The sequence below is a fragment of the Pangasianodon hypophthalmus genome, chromosome 6 (assembly GCF_027358585.1).
Source record: "Pangasianodon hypophthalmus isolate fPanHyp1 chromosome 6, fPanHyp1.pri, whole genome shotgun sequence".
Lineage (NCBI taxonomy): Eukaryota > Metazoa > Chordata > Actinopteri > Siluriformes > Pangasiidae > Pangasianodon > Pangasianodon hypophthalmus.
In genome coordinates, this window is record NC_069715.1 from 29279852 (window position 1) to 29301866 (window position 22015).

Here is a 22015-nt window from a genome sequence, read left to right on the forward strand (position 1 = left end):
ATCTTTACAGACTACAGTGTCACAGTGCAGCTCAACACGCTTGGAGGAGATCACCTCTTCCATATCTATGAGCTAACAGACGCACACAATCTGCTAGTGTTGCTAGTAGAGATATAGAGCACAAAATGTTGGCTCGGATATCGGAGAGAATCTGATCTGATTCTGAACAAATCCAGCCTGAAATACCAGAGAAATGATCGTAGCACAACAACATAAAGCAGGTTAAATTAGATGTTAATAAAAGCAGCCACATGGCTACATAATGTTAACAACAACCAGTGAGCTGTGTGGAAATACTCCACAGTAAAAGACCTTGTTATTTTTTTAAAAAAGACATTGATTATATTTGTTGCTAGGATTTTTTTTTTTTAAATATTTATACTTTATTACAAAGGTGAGTCAAATGAAATCTGTATTATTATTATTATTAATTATTTTTTTGTTCATTATTTGAAAATAGGTGTCACATGGGTGTGTCATATTTCTACATAATCTCTATTTCATTCAAACATGAAAAGTTTCCTCTAGAAAAATAATCTATTCAATTCTAATTAATGTTGCATGTTTTGATTTTCATTTGACTCACACTTGTATATAGTTATTTTGTAAATATATCATAAATATATTGTATCTATTCATGGATATATATATATATGTGTGTGTATCTGCAATGCAAGTGATTTTTATGGAACCCCTGTAGGGACCTCTGCCAATAAATAAATAAATAAATAAATAAATTCACTGAAAAAGCAAAATTATGTATTTTGCACATTTGCCATTTTCATGAGGTTTTTTTTTTTTAAAGGACATGGTATATTTTTTAAGGTAATTATCAAGTGCTTTGCTTAAAGAAAAAAATATCTTGTGAAAACAACAAATTTTTGTACACATACAAGGTAATTTTCTGTTTTCAAGATTTTTTTAGGATCTGTTTTTTTTTTTTTTGCAGATGTTTATGTGAAAAAGTTTAACTGTATTTAAAAAATAAGAACAAAAGCTGCATTTGTAGCAATTGTATAGCAATTTTAAAGCTTAATAGTTTTTAAAGAAAAAAATATCAGATGGGAATTGGGATCGGATGAGACTCAAGGTTTCTGTATCAGTAAAAGAGAAAAGTGGCATGGTGCCATCTCTAGTTCCTCGGAATGCTATTATTCCGACTCATCATTCCTAACCAACAGCATTACACCATCAGAAATGCTGAACAAGTTGAATTCAGACTCATCCTCATTTCTATTCAGTCCAATATCACAAGCGTAGCTACACTATATGGCCAAAAGTTTGTGTACCCCTGACCATCATGTTCTTGTTGAACATCCCATTCCAGATTTATTCCCCTGTGTTTGCTGTTATAATAAGCTCCACTCTTCTGGGAAGCTTTCCACTAGATGTTGGAGCGTGGCTGTGGGGATTTGTGTTCATTCAGATACAAGAGCATTAGTGAGATCAGGCACTGATGTTGGGATGTCGAGGAGGTCTGGGGTTCAGTCGGTGTCCCAGTTCATCCCAAAGGTGTTCAGTGGGGTTGAGGTCAGGGCTCTGTGCAGGACACTCGAGTTCTTCCACTCCAACCTTCACACACCATGTCTTCATGGAGCTCGCTTTGTGCACAGGGGCATTGTCATGCTGGAGCAGGTTTGAGCCTCTTAGTTCCAGTGAAGGGAAACGGTAATGCTACAGCACACAGAGACATTCTATACAATTGTGTGGTTTAAAATTTGTGGTAACAGTTTGGTGAAGAATCACATATGGTGTCATGGTCAGGGGTGCACATACAGTGTCTGTGTATCGTGTAGTGTAATGGTGATAGTAGCTGAAACGCAATAAACTGTGCAGTTGCTAAAAAAAAAAAAAAAAATAGAGCAGCTATAAGTGCTATACACACTTTGTTTATAATTTGTTTGTTTATAATTGTTATGAATATAAATAGCTCAAACTACAAATTTGCTGATAGCAAAACCTTGAATATCAGCCGATACCCATCCCATACTGATTTCTTTTAAAACTACAAAGCTTTTTTTTTTTTACAGTTAAACTCTTTCACATGAAAAATTACTTAAATTGTAAATATGATCAATATAATAAAGTATAAAGTATAAAAATAATAAAATCAATCCTAACAGTCAAGTTTCCTTATACTGTATATCAACATTTTCTCTGATATCTCTGATAGGTTTGGTGATGCTGGCAAAGTATTGCAGTGTGTTTGAAATAATCAATTAATCAATCAATCAATCAATCAATCTACCATTCAGTAACAGTATACTGTATTAAGCCAGATTTCTGAGGCTGAGTTAAATCACTAAAAGGCTTTAAAGTGGGGTTTTCTTATGATAACGCGATCACGAGCACTCAGATCCTGATTATAATCCGTCTTTAAAATTTTGGGGGCTGAAAATTTGAAAGAGGTTTAGATATAAAAGTCAGAGAGCTGAGTAGAAATCTACTGGCCGTGTGCTGCTGTGAGATAGGAAGGACGCTGACGGAGATGTTTGGGCCATTAAGTTAGCCGTTATTAAAAATAGATATGTTTGTACAGGAAGCATTAAGTGTGGGCTGTAAGTAAGGTGCACTTAGGCCTCTGCTCCTTTTCCATGCCCTGATACGCCTTTGCTCCGGCCGCCATGCTGCTCATGTCCGTCTGAGATGCTGTATTACACACACTGAGGGAAGGTCAGGGGTTTAATGTGGGAACAACAGAAAAAAAAAAAAAAAAAGTTCAATAATGGTAATGTTTCAGGAGATTAGCTACTCGCTCTCTTATTACAGATATCAGAAATATGTATCAGAATACCAGGAATAAGACAATTCAATAAATAAATAAACTTTTTATAAAGTTTTTATACACAAGCAACTACATTAATCTTATTAATTCAATAATGTCTACACAAGGTCTATAATAATATGTTAATCCATTGGTACATATTTTTTACCCTTATTTTAATATAAAAAAATATGTTTTTATTTATATAAAAAAACTCCAAATGTTTTTTTAATCTAAAATTCACAAAAATATAAACCTTTTGAATCAAAAATTAAACAAATGTGCAATAAGCAAGCGTTAAGAAAACACCTAGCCATCATTTTGTTTTTCAGATCTAATAATGATAATATATATATACTTTAAAATCTGAGAACACATTAATGGATGAATGATTAATGAGTTAGCTATAAATCTGTAAGAGTTATGAAAGCGATGAACGACAGCTAGTCTGGGTTAAACAGGTACGTTTTAAACCTGGATTAAAAAAAGATCTGGAATTTAAGACTCAGCTCAGTAGATAAGTCACAGCCTCACAGCCATATTTAACGCTAAATGCTGCTTATTTCTGTACTGTAGTGCTGAAACGGGACGGAGAGACGGGACGAAACCTAAGCAGAGCACTTTGCTGGCAGTCGGCTCGTTCGTCAAGCTAACGAGGAGGACGAGCCATGAGTCTGAAGGTGAAATGAGGGGAAGGAGAAAGGCGTGGCACTTAAACTTGCATAAAAATAACTCTCAGCTAAAATACAGTGTACTGATATGCAGCATATCATCACTCTATACACGGGTTCATTCCCTTTATTTACAGCCTTTCAGTACATTCCGATATGACCAGACTTAATAAAAATACCATTTCAAATAAATATCCAGTGACTGTGGTTTGCCCAAAGATGATCTTTTATTTAATATTTTGTGGATGAAAATATCATCAGATCCACATCTGGACAAAGGCAGTAAGATATTGGCACCAATGTTGTTTATTTCTCGATTGTTGAACAATCCACTTGTTCTAATAAATTATTGTTTCTATAGTAACAGCTCATCATCATCATCATTAAAAAAAATCATTGATGTGGTGGTTTTCTGTAAGGGGAAATGTGTTTATTTAACATTTATGGAAGGAGTCTCCAGTGTCAGCACTTACTCATTTGGTAACATGACAATGTGTGTTTTTTTTTTGTCTTATTAACTTCAAGAGAGAGAAAAACATAGAGGCTGGTGAAGGAATGACTGTTTATAGCTGCTATAATGTAAGTGAGAACTTATTTCACGGACATTCCACAACATCAGCTGGTTTCTCTAGAACTAATGTAGGGATTTCAGAAAGCAGTGAGGAGTGAATACTTACGCAATCACAACTTTTATAAAATATATATATATTTTTTTATAATTTTGCAAAATACGTATATCTTTCCTTCCACTTCAATATTATGGGCTATTTTTTTGTGTAGATTCATGAAATAAAGTCAATTAACTGCTGATTAGTTTGGATCCCTGGAGGACTAGTGGCTAGATCTCAGCGCTCTCACCTCCATAGCTCGAGTTCGATTCCTAACAAGGGAACTGACCCCAGCCACTGGGGTTGCACATGACAGTGCACTCCTACTGCCAGTCGCAAGCCCAGATAAAATTGGAGAGGGTTGCGTTAGGAAGGGCATCCAGCATAAATACTGTGCCAAATCAAATATGCAGACCAACAATCTGCTGTGTCGACCCCTAACACGAGCAGCCGGAAGGAGAAGAACAACAACAACTCCGTGTTAGTTTCAGGTCATAACACTAGAAAATGTGGAAAAGTTCAAGTGGGGGTTAATACTTCTGCATGGCACTGTACTGTAATTATGTTAGGACTGATAGGAAAAAACGTCGTCTGGTTGGTTATGGGGGGAAAAAAAGGTTAAATGTAATTATAAACTGATAAAAGTACAGTGTTTTTTTTTTAATAAATAAAAAAAGGCCAATTTCTGTGGTGTAAGAGAAATAAAACATTTCCTGCAATGCTTTTATTGGAAAATAATCAACAGGGTGGTAACATAGTGTTTTAGTCCTTACATTACACATTATATTATTGAAATATGCTGCACTGTATGCTGATTGCACACTAATGGACGAGTTTTTTTTATTTTATTTAACTAGACACCAATAAAATGTAAATAGTTTTAAAACCTTTTAAAATTACTGCATGCTTGCATAAAAAGTTACGCATGAATGCAGCATGCAAACGCAAAACACACTAACACACACACACACTCACACACACACACACAAGCACACCTCGCTGCCATTTCTGCTGAGTCCGATCTTTTCGGGCCGGAGAGAAGGCCAGTGCTGAGATGCCTGCAACGTGGACATAATTAGCAAAGTGGAATTAAGCCCGCACGCTGTCGGCTAAATTTAGCACAGTTTGATAACTTGGCTGTTTAAAACGGATCCCTCTGCTGTGTTCGGAAGCTCACGGAGAGAGAACAGATAAATCCATTACAATGTTATATGACCCCTGTTTCAAAGCAGAGATGGTGCAGGCTTCGTATTGAAACAAAGAATCATATATTACTGTACAAAAAAAAAAAAAAAAAAAAAAACAGGGAATGTAATTCAGCCGAGTAAAAGTCCAGCTATTCTGTGAACCTTTCTGAAAGATGCCGCTGTGTTTCTACTCATTTGATTACAAAAAGTGAAAATATCTTGGATGTAGGTTCATTTTGTCTTATTTCCTTCCCACATAATTAAATAATCAACTGGTTATTTAGGGAAAGAATAAAGGACAAAATAAAGATGACGTAAAGATGCTTGGAATAAAACACTCTGTGTCAGGCTGTTATAGGAAAATAATCAACAGCCAGGAGGTGTGATGAAGTGGAGTTCCTCTTACAAAGCCGAAGTTGATTATTTTCCTGTAACAGCACGAGGTGAGGTGGTTTTTTTTCCTCTTATACAACAGCATTTGAAATGTATAATTTTTCATTTATTAAAGAATGACACATTATACTTTTTATCCACTTATAATTAAATTTATCATAGCAGCTGTAAACAGACGTTCTCTCACTTGCTCTTGAAGTTAATAAGAAGAATTTTAAAAAAACGCATCTCTTGTTGTATCACTGAGAGTTTAAACTCCTCTGTCCAGAAGATGTCGGAAAACAAGGTTACAGCTTACAAAGCGTTGACACTGGAGACTCCTTCCATAAATCTTACATAAACACATTTGTCCTCAACATATCAACATTTATACGCATTTTTAATCCGTTTATATGGAGCGTACGTCGTATAAGTCCCCGTGAATGAGCTGTTACTATAGAAACGATAACGTATTAGTGGAGTAAAAATAAATATGACTATATTCAAGATAATATAGTGTAATATTTATACTGTTATCTACTCAATAGCTACTGCACAAATTCACTGTCCATAGCCTTGTTATTTTTTTAGTTACTGTAAATATATTTAAATATTAAACCTACGCTTTGTTAATTTGCACAGTGCTACTATTTGCACTTCTGATAGATGCATTTGGTTGCAGAGTACCTGTACTGTTCAATGACAATAAAGTTGTATCTATTTTTGCTGTATATTGAAGTGATTTTGTAGAGTGTTACAGTGAAGCAAGCAAGCGGCTAACACGGCACAAACACACAAAGCTAACATTAACTCGGCTTCCTGAGCACATTGCACTCTGCATCACAGTTTCTCTCTCTCTCTACATGGATATCTATATTTTTAACCTTAAAGCCGGGCCACGCTGCCTTCACCCCGCACGGCTATATTTATCCCTCACGCCTCCATCTCCAGTTTCCTTCGCCTAAGAGCAGGTGGAAGATGGAGGAAGGGGTGAGGTGAGAGCAGAGCTCACTTCCTGCTGGGTCACACTGTCCCGGGACACGGAGAGGAGAGGAGGCCATCCATAAACATCACTGACACGCGTCGATGGTGGTGATATGAGCCGGTTGCTTCCTCGGCTCACAGTAACATGAGGACTCAAACAAAGAGCTGGGGGTTTAGCATTCATCCTTCCATCCTGATGAAATTTTCTGCTTGCTAATTCTTTGGATGACTCTCAGAGATGCTAACTAGCGAGCCCCGGTTTGTCAGCATGCAATATTTTTCTTCCTCATCCAGTGATTTTATAAATCTGCTGGAAAATCAGATCATTTATGCCACTGACTGGTGGATTGCACATTCTGTCATTTTGCATATATCTTTTATTTTTATCTTTGTTTTGACATCTTTTGGCTCTGATCGATCCCAACACAGCCGATCCGAGATGTCTTGTTCGGAAATTTGAATCCCACGGTTGTCTCAGCTTTGGTACTTCACCATAAACTACACTAGCTAGATTATTCAGGTTCTTACACACACCAGACTTTGAGTAATTAAAGAGGTCTGGAATGGTTCACATTCCAAAAGATCAATTCATACACAAATGCACATGAATCCATGGATCTGGTGCAGTACTGTGCTGAAAAGTACACACTTTCCTGAAGTGAAATGCACTTCAATCAACCAGAAGTAAAATTCCAGTATTTTAGAGACAGCAAATGAGTTTAATAATCAACATCATCCACATCAGTCTCTGTCTCATCACACCGAGGTAAAAGTCACTCACAGCGTATAAACACGAGCCTCATCGTCGTCTCTTCACTCCACTGATCTCTGTTCACGCTAACATCAGTGGAGAAATAATCACTGAGTCATTCCCTCACTTCTGGTTCTCTTGGCTTGTTATTAAAGTCTTTTTTAACATATGAAATCTCCGTCGTCTGTACAGAGTGTGTAAGCGCTCTTCTCTGTTTTGATGACGATGTGATGGAGCAGGAGCATGGCGGCCATTTTGACAGCCGCTATCTGATTACAGATTGAATCGACTCGTTATGACATGTAACTATCCAATAACTCCAAAAGCACACTTATGTATCTAGCGAGGTTTTTGATGTCTTTAGACTGTTTTATATCGCTGAGTTTAAAATGATATTAAAGTATATCAGACAGATGATTTTTCATCTCTTTTGCTGTTTTTCAGAATTCAGCCCCAGTGACATCTGATGGATTTTTGCCTCACAAACAGACAATTCCATAAACCTTGTTAAGAGAGGCATGAAAATAACTCAGGAGTGGAAATACTGTGCTTTGCTGAGGAACGGAAAAAGAAAAATGTCTTTTAAATTACAAGTTAATAGTCAATGAGTGAATTGTAGTGAGAGTGAGAAAGAGATGGCGAGAAAGCACATCATTATGTACAGCTATAATGTCTTATAGTTATGCTATATATATATATATATATACTCATTTGTTTCTTGGTGCTAAAAGAACACAGACACACACACACACACACACATACACACACACACATACACATACACACACAGATCTTTTTAACTGGATGGTTCAGTCTGGCAAATTACCCATAATCCTTCACGTTGTCTCCATTTCCACCTCTGATCCAGACAATGGTGATAGCTACTTTTTCACACTAACCTATCCCATCATGCACCACAGAGCAGAAAGGGGAGGGGCTTATAGCTTATAGACAAACAGCGGGTAACAGAACTGATGACAAACCAAAAACTCGTCTCCATCTTAAAACTAGAATATTTTACACTCAGCGTGAAAAAAAGGTCAAATCCAGAACCCTTAAAGTTAAAATCCTTAAAGTTTCTAAGCGTGACTTTACAACAGAGCTAGCAACCTTTAACTGTTCAAACAACCTTTTTTTTGTATTCATAGTATGCACTTTGAAGTAATATGTCACTGTATGCGATTTGAAGCACAGCCCAAAGACACAGAAGACACAGTGTAGATTTTTAAATTTAGCAGAGACAATGGACAAAAGTTTTATCTTTTTCCTCTGTATTCTAGGGATGTAAATGCATATGAGGAATTTAATATATATATATATATATATATATATATATATATATATATATATATATATATATATATATATATGTGTGTGTATATATTTATTTTATATATATATATATATATATATATATATTTTACTTGTACATTCATTCGTTCTTATAAAATCATTATCTCCATCATTATTTATTAAAACAAAATCGATTAAGAACTCGAGTGATGTAGCTGAGGTTGAATAAAGTTATGCTCTGTGAATTGTGAGTTTTTCGTTATATTCTGTGAATGAATGATTACTTTTAGGTTAGAGGTACGGGATATTTGGAGCAGGAAACAGACACAGATACTCAGAGTGGCATTGCATTTACTTTCCTAACTGTTCATTTATGAGACAGCACCGTTGGAGAATGCAGAAGTGGCTGATGTGTGAGGACGGTTATAACGCCGGGAAGTCGTGGAAAGTTCGAAGTCGTGACTGTATCAGCGATTTCCACTAACCAACAAGCAAAAAAAAACCAAAAACAAAAAAGGAGTCAACTGCCAGTCACACTTCACCACTGTCCTCTCTCCTCTGAGCCAGTGTCATGGCCACAAGTCCCCAGTGTGTGTGTGTGTGTGTGTGTGTGTGTGTGTGTGTGCATTGTGTAATGCCGGGATGCTGCAGTTTTCTCTCCGTCTCAGCACTTTCTGTGTCCTTCTGTCCACCTCCAGCCTCTGGTGTGTGAGCTATGGCCTCACGTAGGACGAGGGAGCCCTGGGGCCGCTCATCCCTCCCACACACACACACACACACACACACGCTGCCAAACAAGAAGTATTTAATCTGCTATAGGCCGCTAATAAGACATTAGAAAACAGAAACATCTTATTCGGAAATATTTAAAACTATTTAGGTTAGAGCATTTAGCTCATTTTTTACATTTTAATTAGTATTTTATTTAATTATTATAAAACTATGATAAGAAGCATCAACCTATATCTAAATATTTTTATTTATTCAGTCATCATATCAAGTAAAATGATACCGTTGCACTAGCAAACAATTTCACTTCCTTTGCCGATATTTATAATGTTATAATATTATAATAACATTTATATTATAATAAATAGATCATTTTTGCTGTTGTTTTTGGAGTTTATAAATCTTAAATAAAGTTAAATAAAGTTTATTTCCTTTCAGCAATAATTTTAAAAAAGAAGTAAAATTAGCTGTCATTAATTCGAATACTAATATTATAGTAATATATTTAGATTATATTATGTATATTTCAAAAACCATCTTAATTTCATGTTGTTTCCAGAGTGTGTACATTTTAAATAAATTTTACTTTCTTTAAGCATTTATTCCCAGAAAGAAGTCATATTAGCAAATAGTTAGATTTATTATATTTTAATAACAACATTATAATAATGAGTTCTGTTACAGTAAGTATATGTTATCCATAATATTTATTTTTTGCTGCTCTTTTCAGAGTGAATTTTACATTCTTTATGCATTTATTTCTGGAAAGAAGCATAATGATTATAACGGGCTTCTTGCACTGTGCGGTTCTCCAGTTTCTGGTAGTGCAGTTTACATTTGTCAGACCTGCTTGTCCTTCATAACACAACCGAAATAAGAGTCCGCTGTAAAGTATTTAAAACCGAATATTTACAGACAAATATAGAAATATAACAAGCGCTGCTGTGTCTCTGTCTGCACAGCGTCTCGGAAATTTAACAGCTTTAAGCTTCCACAGCTTCCCAGCTCAGAGCGATCTCAGGAGACGTTAGTTAGCAATCCTACATCGTGACCATTTCAGCATTTCCTCCCATACAGAGGTCTGGAGCAGACATTTCACACCACTTCAGCTAGATCTGGAGCCCACAACCACAGAGGAGACCGAGAAAAAATAACCGTGCCATTATATTTTTAACAGAACAGATCGGCCCGTCCTCCGTTTATACGGTGCCATTTCTTTTATTTATTTCTTAAATTTATGGGTTTACACACACTCAGGAGCACGAGTATGAGACAGACGTTTTTCTGAGTTTGCAGGATTTTCATGAATACCAAAGTTCTAATGTAAACGCATGTACGTTCAGTTTACGAATAAATACATTTATATCCAGCTTGATAAATGAGGCCTATTATTATTATTATTATTATTAGTAGTAGTAGTAGTAGTATGACCTGATAACAATTGGCTAGCAATATTTAATAGCAAGATTTGTCTTTCTAGCATTTAAAAAAACAGCCTGACATGATAACTTGTTAAAGACATGTAATAATCATACATAATAATTTAATATATGTGTCTAGAAATTAATGTCATGAGCTGTATCCAGTTTCAAATGAAAACCCTCGTTAGCGACAACAGCACAAGCTACTTTGTGGGCTAACATTAGCTCGAGTCTTTGTTTCTGTTAATAGGTAATTTTTTAGCTTCGTATGTTGTGTATTTGTGATGACGTGCACAGTTTGAGACTTTACTCCAGCTTGCTAGAAATTGGTTTTGTAACCATTTGCACATATTTGATGAACGTCGCTGACATTTATCTTCAGGAGCCGACTGTAAAATATTAAAATTACGAGTGAGTGTAGTGAATGAACCATGATGAAGATAATGCAGAAGTGTTTGTGTAATTATACTATTATAATAATATATTTATATTATAATAAGTATATTTTATATCTAATATAGCTTTTCGTTGGCTGATGTTTTTGAAGTGTATACGTTTGAAAAATTGAAGGTATGAATATCCCATTACTATTCCTCATACAATAGTTGTATATTTTGCAATATATGTCTAAAGTAATGTGATATTCAAATGTGATCATGTGAGCAGTCCACTTTTCTGAACTGTAACAGCTGTGATGTAATGCATTTGTTTCTCAATATGGCACTCAGGGAAGCTAGAAGCTAGTGATGCTAAGTAAATTTACAGTCTAATTTTAGTCATAAAAGTGTTTTATCCATAATTTACCAAGACATCTGAGGGAAATGTTGATATTTCAGACACTTCTATACTGTTTGCACTGTCAATGTTTCTTTAGATAGGCTTAAACCTTACATACTAGCAAGTTTAATCGCTAACCTTAGTCATTGTCTAGCTTATACTTGTCATTTGTCCACTTCGATGACAAGAACCTTCTTAAGTTTCGAACCAAACTATACTCTTAACCATGTCCTTCATGCATTCTCCATATGCTGCATGCTAAAATCAGTTCTATGCGTGCTAACAGTGCTTGCTATTGCTTGACGAAACACGGCGGAGGCTATGCTAGTGCATGGTTAGCAGTGAGAATTTCTGTCAGACAAAAAAACACAAGAAAGAAGAAACAGCCGAGTAAGACGTATAGACATATCTGTCTTCAGATTTTTCCCACACGTCCGTCCTAGCTACGCTCTTTTGTGCATAGAGGCACCCGAATGCCAGCTAATTCACACTGGCACCTGGTGACTGACGAAATGATGCTGCTTTAAAAAGAAAAAAAGGGAGAAAACACTTCATTGGAAGCTGATTTGTCCCCATCACCTCGGATGACTCTGTCCTGCTTTTCTCCAGCGGGAATGACTGAAGCTGGAAGGAAGCCAGTTCCCAATCCTGTACTCTATTTAAAGACAATACAGGGCTATAGGAAGGACGGGATAATGTTAGCGTCTCATTTTTTAGCATCGAGACACTAACATGAACGTCACCATGACCTGATTTGGTGACATTGACACTGGTGCAAATATCAAGAATTAAAAAAAAAATAAATAAATAAATAAATAATACTGGATGCAGATGCAAATGTCTAGTTAAAATCAATACATTTCATTAGCTTGCTTGCTCAAGAATTAGCAGCCATTTGTCTAACATATTTTATGTTTTTTTGTGTGTGTATATACATATATATATATATATATATATATATATATATATATATATATATATATATAGCATATAATGTTTTCTTAGATATATAGATGATATTATTCCATCATGTCTCAACACACCGGCTGAAGTAGGATCCTCTTTGGCCTCGACTCTGTTCCAGCGTTTACAGCATACAGAATCAATCATGCTCGCTTGGAGTGCTGGCTAAAAGCCCTTTTCATGCTTCAACAGTATTAGCGCTAACAGCCTCAATCCCTCACTGAGCAGAAGAACTCAGATCCCGGGATAGAAATCTGACGAGAGCTCAGAGTGAGATGTTATCCGCGTCGCCTCACAAAAGCGCACCGGGCCTCGAGGAAAGACGGACTCTCACCACGACGGATACGTGACTTTCACAAATCCATCACCTCGTCCCCGAGAGCTCGGCCTGAGGGATTTCACACGGCCTGCTGCTCGTCAGGTTCAGGGTGAAAAATAAAATAGTGTTAAATGCTCTACACTGAGCAGAAAGCCACCAGCACTGGGGTGTTGTTCATATAGTTCACAAATTATTATTATTATTATTATTATTATTATTATTATTATTATTATTATTATTATTATTATTTCTTTTCCTTCCTTCTATTTCTCTCCATAATATTTGTGATTTTTATGTAAATATGATTAATAAAGTATTTATTAATATTTTTGGAAATTACCTAAATCACTAAAGTAAAATTTAAAATAATAATAATAATAATAATAATAATAATAATAGTAAACAAATAAATACACAAAATCTATTACTACATTACCATCCCTCTCTATCATATTCTCTTCCATGTCCTTATGTTTTGTTTTTTTTTTTAATACAGGAAACATAATAATAATAGTAATAATAATAATAATAATAATAATAGCAGTGCTTACAAGACTGCTGTCCCTCCTCTTTTCTTCCTCTCTTTATTTCTTCTTCTTCTTCTTCTCTCTTTTATTTATCACTATTTTTATTTTTAATTTTCCGTTACACTGACTTTATTCCTCTCTTTTTTCTCCCTTCTTTGCTCTCTGTTCTTTCATCTCAACTTCACTTTGCAACATTTTCTCTCACTCACTCCTTAACTTTCTTTCTTTCTGTTATGGTTTCTCAGCTGAGAGCTTCTAATTCAGGCTGATTAATATTTAGAAAATTTTGTCCTGACAATAAATGAACTGAAAACAAAAACAACAAAACCAAACTTTTTCCTTCAGGAAATGTGCAGCTGTGTTAAGATCGTCGTGATGTGTGGAAACCGAGCACTGTCAACCTCCATCACAAGTTCTTTTAAAAAAATGAAGAAAGCAGGAGAAGAAGAGAGGAGAAGAGAGGAGAGACATTTGTGAGAATTACCTCATTCTTCAGGGCGGGGCTTTGGGGGCGGGGTCACAGTCACAGGTGAAGGAACTTTCTGGAAGACCTGGTGCAGGAGACGGAGATCAGAGAAGAGGAAAACGTCTGTGTTAGAAAAGTTCTCACTAAAGGTCAAAGGTCATAACAGGGGGGAATGCAGTCATACCTTATTACTCTCATTAACGTGCATTTCATCTCAGAGAGACTTTTTTTATTCAATTTCTCCAAAATTTGATTATCTGACAGTTCCCGCCCACAAGCCAGCTCTCCTCCTATCACATCACAGAGAACCGGGGGTGGAGGTGGGGGGGTGGGGCATACAACCTTATCCTTTCGAATGAAAGAAAAAAGAAAATAGTAGGCAGGCAATGAAAGAAAGAAAGAAAGAAAGAAAGAAAGAAAGAAAGAAAGAAAAAAGTAACTAAGCAATAAATAAATAAATAAATAAATAAATAAATAAATCAGTTTGTAATGAATGAAAAAATAAAGAAAAATTAAAGAAAAAGGTAGGGAAGTAAGCAAGCAAGCTAATAAACAAATAAACAATGACGCAAACAAACAAACAAAAACAAATAAATTCCTCCGAATAAATTTTCAAACTGCTGCTCATGCTGCATCACGGGGCGGCGTAACACACTTGGAGGAAAGCGCTATCCGCCCTCTTCTTCGTACATGAGCTCACGGACACACACGATTGGCTAGTGTCGCTGTGATTGACAGGGGATAGACAGTATGCCCCTCCTGGCTATAGGTGGGCGTGGCATCGTCGGGATTCCAACGCGCGATCTCCGGATGGAAAAAAAAGACTTCATCTCCCTTTATTGGGAGCGCACACTTCCTACATGGAGACATGAAGTCATTACAATGAGATAAATAAATGTAACCAACCTCCCTTCCCCCAAACACACACACACACACACACACACGCATGCACACACACGCACATCACCACAACCGCCATGACCGCCACAGGAAGCTCTCATCTTTACTTACATCTTCTCACATTGCTTTAATTTTCAGATCTCAATTTGCCACCTAATAGATCTGTACTGAGTGTAAAATAGACTGTGTGTAACAAGCATCTCTTTCTCTCTCTCTCTCTCTCTCTCTCTTTCTCTCTCTCTCTCTCTCTCTCTCACACACACACACACACACACACAGTCATAGACAGATGCACATAATAAACACAAATGCACAAACAATCAGGCCAAACACACTGTCACGGATGTTAAAAGTGTAAGTATCTGACACTTCCTTTAAAAGTGTGTGTGGGTGTGTGTGTGTGTGTGTGTGTGTGTGTTTGACTTAAGGCATGCATTATGAAATGACTCAGCACTTGAGCGAGGGACGGAACACACGCCTATTCAATCATGGCGAGAGAAAAAAGCTGTATTGTATATTTAGTCATTTTACTTCCCCTAAATGAATCAATACGAAACTAAATAAAGAACTTAATGTGATGTTACGTAGGTATTAACCCTCGCCACTCCGCTAGCTCTAAACTCTCAGAATTATTATCCAGTAATGAAAACACCGGACCCGAGGAGAGAGATTTCACCCTGAACAGGACGCCAGTCCATCGCATGGCACCACACACAAACACACACTCACTCACACACTTATTCACACCCAGGGGCAATTTAGAGTAGCCCTTCCACACACCAGCGTGGTTTTGGGCAGTGGGAGGAAACCGGAGAACCCAGAGGAAACCCATGAGGACCCGGGGAGAACATGTGAAACTCCAGTAACCTGAGCTCAGGACGGAACCGGGGACTCTGGAGCTGTGAGACGAGAACGCTAGCCGGTGCTGGACCATGCCGCCCCTTCATTAAAGCTAATATTATATTAAATTATAAGCCTAAGAAGTGGAAATGATGATTAGACTAATTATAATTACAGTTAAAATAATAAGAATATTTTTTAATCTAAATTATAACCTTAAAGAATATATTTTTATACACTTGATAGAAAGAAAGAAAGAAGATACCAAGTAGGTAAACAAATTAGCGAAGCAACCAAAACAGCAAGAAAATAACAAATCAATTAATTAACAAAGAAGCAAATAAATAAGACATAGATAAGCAAGCAAAGAAAGAAAGAAAGAAAGAAAGAAAGAAGCAAGGAAAGAAAGTAATATAGAAAAGCAAATCAATAAATAAATAGGTGACATTATTTAGTCATTAAAGTACTCAGCTTCTTTAATGGAATGGAAATGAGTGTGGTGTTAATCGTAGCCTGCATTACGCGATGTTTAATCTACCGGCTGTGTGACAGTTTCAGCGTTTTCTCCTGAGGTCAGATCGACTCGGGAGCTGGTGAGTGTTCAGGTGTTAGATTTAACCACACAGCTGCACCCTCACTCTGGGTCCAGTCAGGGCCGTTTAATATTACTGCGCAGTGTATCGTACACCTCATTATCAGCTCCGAGCCGACCTCAGAGCAACTCTCAAGGACGAGGAGCTTTAACAAGAGAAGTGTAGATTCCATCCAAACACCTTCCTCAAGCGAAGAGAGAGAAGTTAGCGAAATAAAGCGAGCATGTCTCGGATGAGCGAGAGCGACGGAACCCGGGTTCTGTTGGATAATAAACACGATAAAACTGACGAAGTTGATCTCTTGCCATTTGAGAACCTTTTAATGTGGACACTGTGAAACTTCGAGCAAGAGCTTTCAGAGAAGCGTATAAATAGGAAGCGAAGAAAGAAAGGAACTGCACTCATTTTATTGTTTTCTCTCTTTCTGTCACACACACTCCTACACACACACAGACACACACTTCTCATCTACACCATGTCCAGGCTTCGCGGGAAAAACCCCAGAGTCGTGACACACACAGTTTCGGTGTGTGAATGTCTTTTTCCAGAAGTTTGCTCCTTCGCTGTTCAATCGTAATTACTCAGATTGCTCCAAACTCATACTAGGCCACTTCTTCTTCTTCTTCTGTTTTAATTTTTTACTATCTATGTGTGTGTGTGTGTGCGTGTGTGTGTGCGTGTGTAGCATGCACCGCTGTGTGTTTGTGCACAGGTTATAAATGGCTTGCAAAGCCTTGTGCAAACACGGGCTCTTTAGCCAGAGGACAGATTAGGGACGTGATGTTAGCGCCTCAGTGCTACACGGCTACACAAACAAGCAGCCGTTAACAAGAGCAGACACTGAGATTTATACAAACTACTGTGGGATCTGGGCAAGATTTTAATCTGCCACACAACAGCCACACAACATAAACAAAAAAACCAAAAACACCCTCATTGTATATACAGTGGATATATATAATACATATAAATAAATACATACACGTCACAGTTAGAAATTGCAGCTTTTTGTGATGAAAAATAAAAACAAGATATATACAGTATAGATCTTTTTCCACCTTTAATATGAGCAATAACAGCAACCAACAACATTCAAGAAAAAAAAAACAAACAAACAAACAGACTTACAATAAATTTTCATAATGGGTCAGGTGACCGTGCTCAGAATGAACCGATCACATTCAAACTCCTGTTCAAAAGTAATTATCATACCCCTGTCATTAATGAAGTGATTCTGATTGAGCCCAAATAAAGATCGGCTGTTTCTGTACCATTTTCTTGACATCTTCATGGTTTCATCCAACCACTGAAGCCAAACAGCTGGATCTCACTGTAGAAATCTATAGATCAGGTGAGGGGTACAAAAGAATTTCCAAAACATGGGATGTACCATGGAAGACCATGAAGGTCATCATCAATACATGGACAAAATGGAGTAGCACAGTGACATCACCAAGGACACGCCGTCCCTCAAAAGACAACAGAAGGAAAAGAAGAAAACTTATCAGGCAGGCTGCCAGGAGGCCTACAACAAGCTGTAAGAACATCTAGCAAGTACTGCTCACTCCCTGCATGTGACAACAATCTCTTTTATTCTTCATATGTCTGGCCTATGGCAGAGGGTGACTAGACGGAAGCCCTTTCTCACAAAACAAAACATCCAAGCTCAAATAAATTCCCCCAGACCATGTGGAAATGTTTCGTGGAAACATGAAAATGTTTAATAGTCTTAGAACTTATAGTAATTCTAAAAGATACAGTATGTTTGGCACAAAACCAACACAGCTTATCATGCATAAAACTCCATACTCTCTGCGAAGCATGGTGGTGGCAGCATTATGCTATGGGGCTGCTTCTCCTCTGCTGGGACTGTGGCTCTAGTCAAGATGGAAGAAATCATGGATAGCTCCAAATATCAATCTGTTTTGGCACAAAACCTGCAGGCCTTTGTTAGACAGCTGAAGGTGAAATTTCACCTTCCAGCACGATAAAGCACAAATCCAAGTCAACAAAGAAACAGCTTTAAAAGAAAATGGAGAAGAAATCCAATTGAAAACCTGTAAAAATGACTTGAAGAGGGCTGTGCACAGGAGATCCCCTCACAAACTGATAGATCTGGAGCTATAGATCTGTGCTAGACTCTTACCCAAAAACACTGAGTGGTAGACTAATAAGTTGGTAGACTCTTACCCAAAAACACTGAGTGCTGTACGACAAGCAAAAGGTTCTTTAATACAGTATTAGTTAAGGGGTGTGTATACTTATGCAAACAGGTTATTGTAAGATTTTTTTTTTTTTTTTATAACTAAAATATTTCTATTTGTTTTCCCTTGAATTGTGTTGGTTGCTATATCACATTAAAGGTGGAAAAAAAGATCTGACATGATTTATGATGGTTTCATTATTTTACTTCACAAAAAAAACTGCAATTTTTACCGGGGTGTGAAAACTTTATATTCACTGTTTATGCACACAGCAATGTAAAGTAAGTGAACAGAACTGCATGTAAGGAAGCAAAGAAAGAAAGAAAGAAAGAAAGAAAGAAGGAAAGAAAGAAAGAAAGACTACAGTCTTAAATGAAAATGATGCAAACGCAATAACGGATAAAATATAGTTCAGTATAAAGGAGGTTAGAAGAAGAGGAACGTCTTGAAAGATCAGTGTGTGTGTGTGTGTGTGTGTGTGTGTGTGTGTGTGTCAGGATTGCTGCAGGAAATGAACGTGGGCTCCCTGGAGGAAACGGATCAGTGTAATGACTCGGCGAGAGCTTCTCCTGCTCCTTCACTGACCTCCGTGCATCCTCTGCAAATTACACAAACACACACACACACACACACACACACACACACACTGACACACTCACACACTCACACACAAACCACAACTATCCCAGTTCTGAGACAGATGCATGATGCACAGTGCACCCTCACATGCATTTACAGACGCGCCGAATAATTTCTACGAGAAATGCGTAAAACCCCTGGGATAGCTCCTGTTTTATCTTCTGGTGATGTAGATATTCATCGCTCTCTGTTTCATTCTTAAATATCCTGCATTAAAAACATGATTGAAACGTTTCAAAGGTTTTAAAAACAAGACAGTATTTCCAAAACCCATTATATTAAAAAAAAAAAAAAAACTAAAATTAGCATTATATATCTTAAATCAGACTTTTTTTCAGCCAGGGACTTCTAAAAATATTAGAAAAACATATTAAAAAATATTTACAGAGACTCCTTTAACTGTAATATAACTTGCTCAGCACATTTATTTTATGAACATTTTCTAAATATAAATATAAATATTAATTAAATAAGTAATTATTTAATGTGTACAATAATATTCTGGCTATTTTTGGCACAATAGGAGCTTTTATTCCTGAACTTTTTTCAAATTTTATTCTTGAACTTTTTCATATTATATACAGATGAGGCTAAAACATACCTAACATACACCTCAGATAAAGATACGCAGGCTCGTTTTTTCTCAGCTCCACACTTTGCATGTTTCCATACGTTTCTTTCCGCAAGTCAATTAGGGCGTCTACTTTATTCACATCAGTGGTCATTTTAAACCAGTCGATTAGAAACAGATTTATTTCAGCTTTAATCCACTATATCAGAATTCCACTGGGTTAAAAGTTGACATGCACGAAGTAGACTGTCTCTTTAATCAGACTGTAATGAATGTAACGACTTTTAGAAACTTCTGATTGGCCAGTTTTGATAGTTAGGAGTTCATTGGCAATGAACACAGATGCTGCATCTTTCAGGAAAGAGGCATAAATTAACTCCTAGAGGTGAACAAATTTTAGTCCAAAAGTTTCAACTCAACCCGCAGACAACAATCAATGAGCAGGCGAAGGAGTTCGAGGCATCAGGTAGGGGCGAGTATGTACAGTACATCCACCATTAAGAGAGTCTTTACACCATGGCCTAAACAGCTGTCATGCAAGGAAGGGCCTAATTTATCAATCCAGATACGAACAGATTTATTCATAAATCATTCATATGAGAGTTTAGACAAGAAATTTGCTGTTCATTAAAATCCTGCAAATTCTGAAAAAAAAAAAAAAGTTCGTATCCTACTCTTGTTCCTGAGTGTAAGAAGCATAAGAAGTCTAACTAATGTAAACCTCAACTTGAAATGATTTATCATTTCAAATCATATAATCTACAGAGATTACAGCACTTTTCTATCTGGAATATAGTGTGGAGTTTAAATTGCTTATTTTTATTACGTTTACAGAGTTTAGCAGACGCGTTTATCCAGAGCCACTTATAGAAGAGCTTTAGAGTCTCTCAAAAACACCTCCTCATGCTCGTTCACTCGGTCAGGGACTAAGAGAACATTTAGTCAAAACCAGTCATTTTATATTTTTGGAATTAATTAAAGAATATAAAAATAAAGAAAGTGAGCCAACACACACTCATAAATTGAGACAAATAAAACTAATCAGTTAATTATGATAAAAAGAAATGGCGGTGTATAAACGGAGGACGGGCCGCTCTGTCTGCTCAGAGCCGTAAGCCGTAAACAATCACCTCCGCTGATGGAGGATTTAGCGCTCACTTATTATTATTATTATTATTATTATTATTAATATTATATATTATTAATATTTTTAGTGGCATAGAAGTGAGTCAAAATAACTTCCACTTCTGTTTTTCAGCCTTTACCCTGATCGCTCATTTCGTTCCCAGCTGTCAGTGCACTTTACCTTTTATGGAGTTTTGTGGGTGTCACTACATGCAAATGAGCTGCATCAGGAATGTGCTTTGCACTGTACAGGTGATCAACATGCGCTCGTGAGTACAATGAAAGCAGTCTTTCCGAAACCTTGGTAAATCCAGCAGAAAATCATATTTCAGTTTGGCGTACGCAAACGTTTACACACAACTTTACTGAAAGTTTAATAAATGAGGCCCAATGTGTATGTAAACTTTTGCCCTCAACTGCAACTTTTTTTTTATTTATTTTGGTTTCTGTTAAGAAGGTACCATGTAAGTAAACAAGCAAATAAAAAGAAAGAATGAAAGAAAGAAAGAAAGAAAGAAAGAAAGAAAGAAAAGCAGACATATTGAAATGATTGGAATCGATGCTGAGTTCCCAAAAAGCCTCACAACGCAAAGATCATCGTAAATTAAGATCATGTTAAAGTGGTAGAGCGAGCATCATGGTAAACATTCTCTCTCTCCAGTTAAGATGAAATAACAGATTCGCTGTTTGTAAGTAAATGAATGTTTTTCATGAAAAATGCTAAAAAATAAATTAAGTTATTCCCAAAAAATTCACAAGCGTCATGTAGCGTTACTGTGGCCTTAAGAGAACCATTGCACACACACAAGCCCCGCCTCTTTCTAACCAGTTAATCATGAGGAAAACTGTTTCAAACCCTCGTCGCGGACTCTTTTTATCCTCTTAAACCACCAAAATGGTCGACACACTTTTTTTTTTTTTTTAAACCACAACACGACTTTACAAATAAACAAATTAAAAAAAAGTTTTCTTAAGAATTCAACTCCATTAAAGTCTATAAAGCATCACAGTATGTGTTGCATTTCTGCCTCACACTCATGAGCTTTCTGGAAAGGGTTTGGGGACAGTGACTGACGCACACACACACATACACACATTTTTTTCCATAGAAAGAAAAAAAAAACTACAAGTATAATGATGAAGCAGGAATAATGACCATGCACACGCATGCACACATACGGCATGTGCACACATACACACACACACACACACACACACACAACCACGGAGAACTGCTAGATATTTAGGATCACACATGCTAGAAGAACATATGAGCGCGCACATAATCACACACGCAAACAGCACACACAG

The 22015-nt window shown here is 36.7% G+C and overlaps 1 protein-coding gene across 1 annotated transcript in view; it reads right to left on the reverse strand.

Annotated features, from left to right (window-relative positions):
* mafa (v-maf avian musculoaponeurotic fibrosarcoma oncogene homolog a (paralog a)) overlaps positions 1 to 22015 on the reverse strand; it is a 130170-nt gene that overhangs the window by 103131 nt on the left and 5024 nt on the right. Inside the window, exon 2 of the mRNA XM_026914399.3 lies at positions 13851 to 13917. Coding sequence (XP_026770200.2) covers positions 13890 to 13917 — 28 coding nt within the window. The 3' untranslated portion in view covers positions 13851 to 13889. The remainder of the gene's footprint in view (positions 1 to 13850; positions 13918 to 22015) is intronic.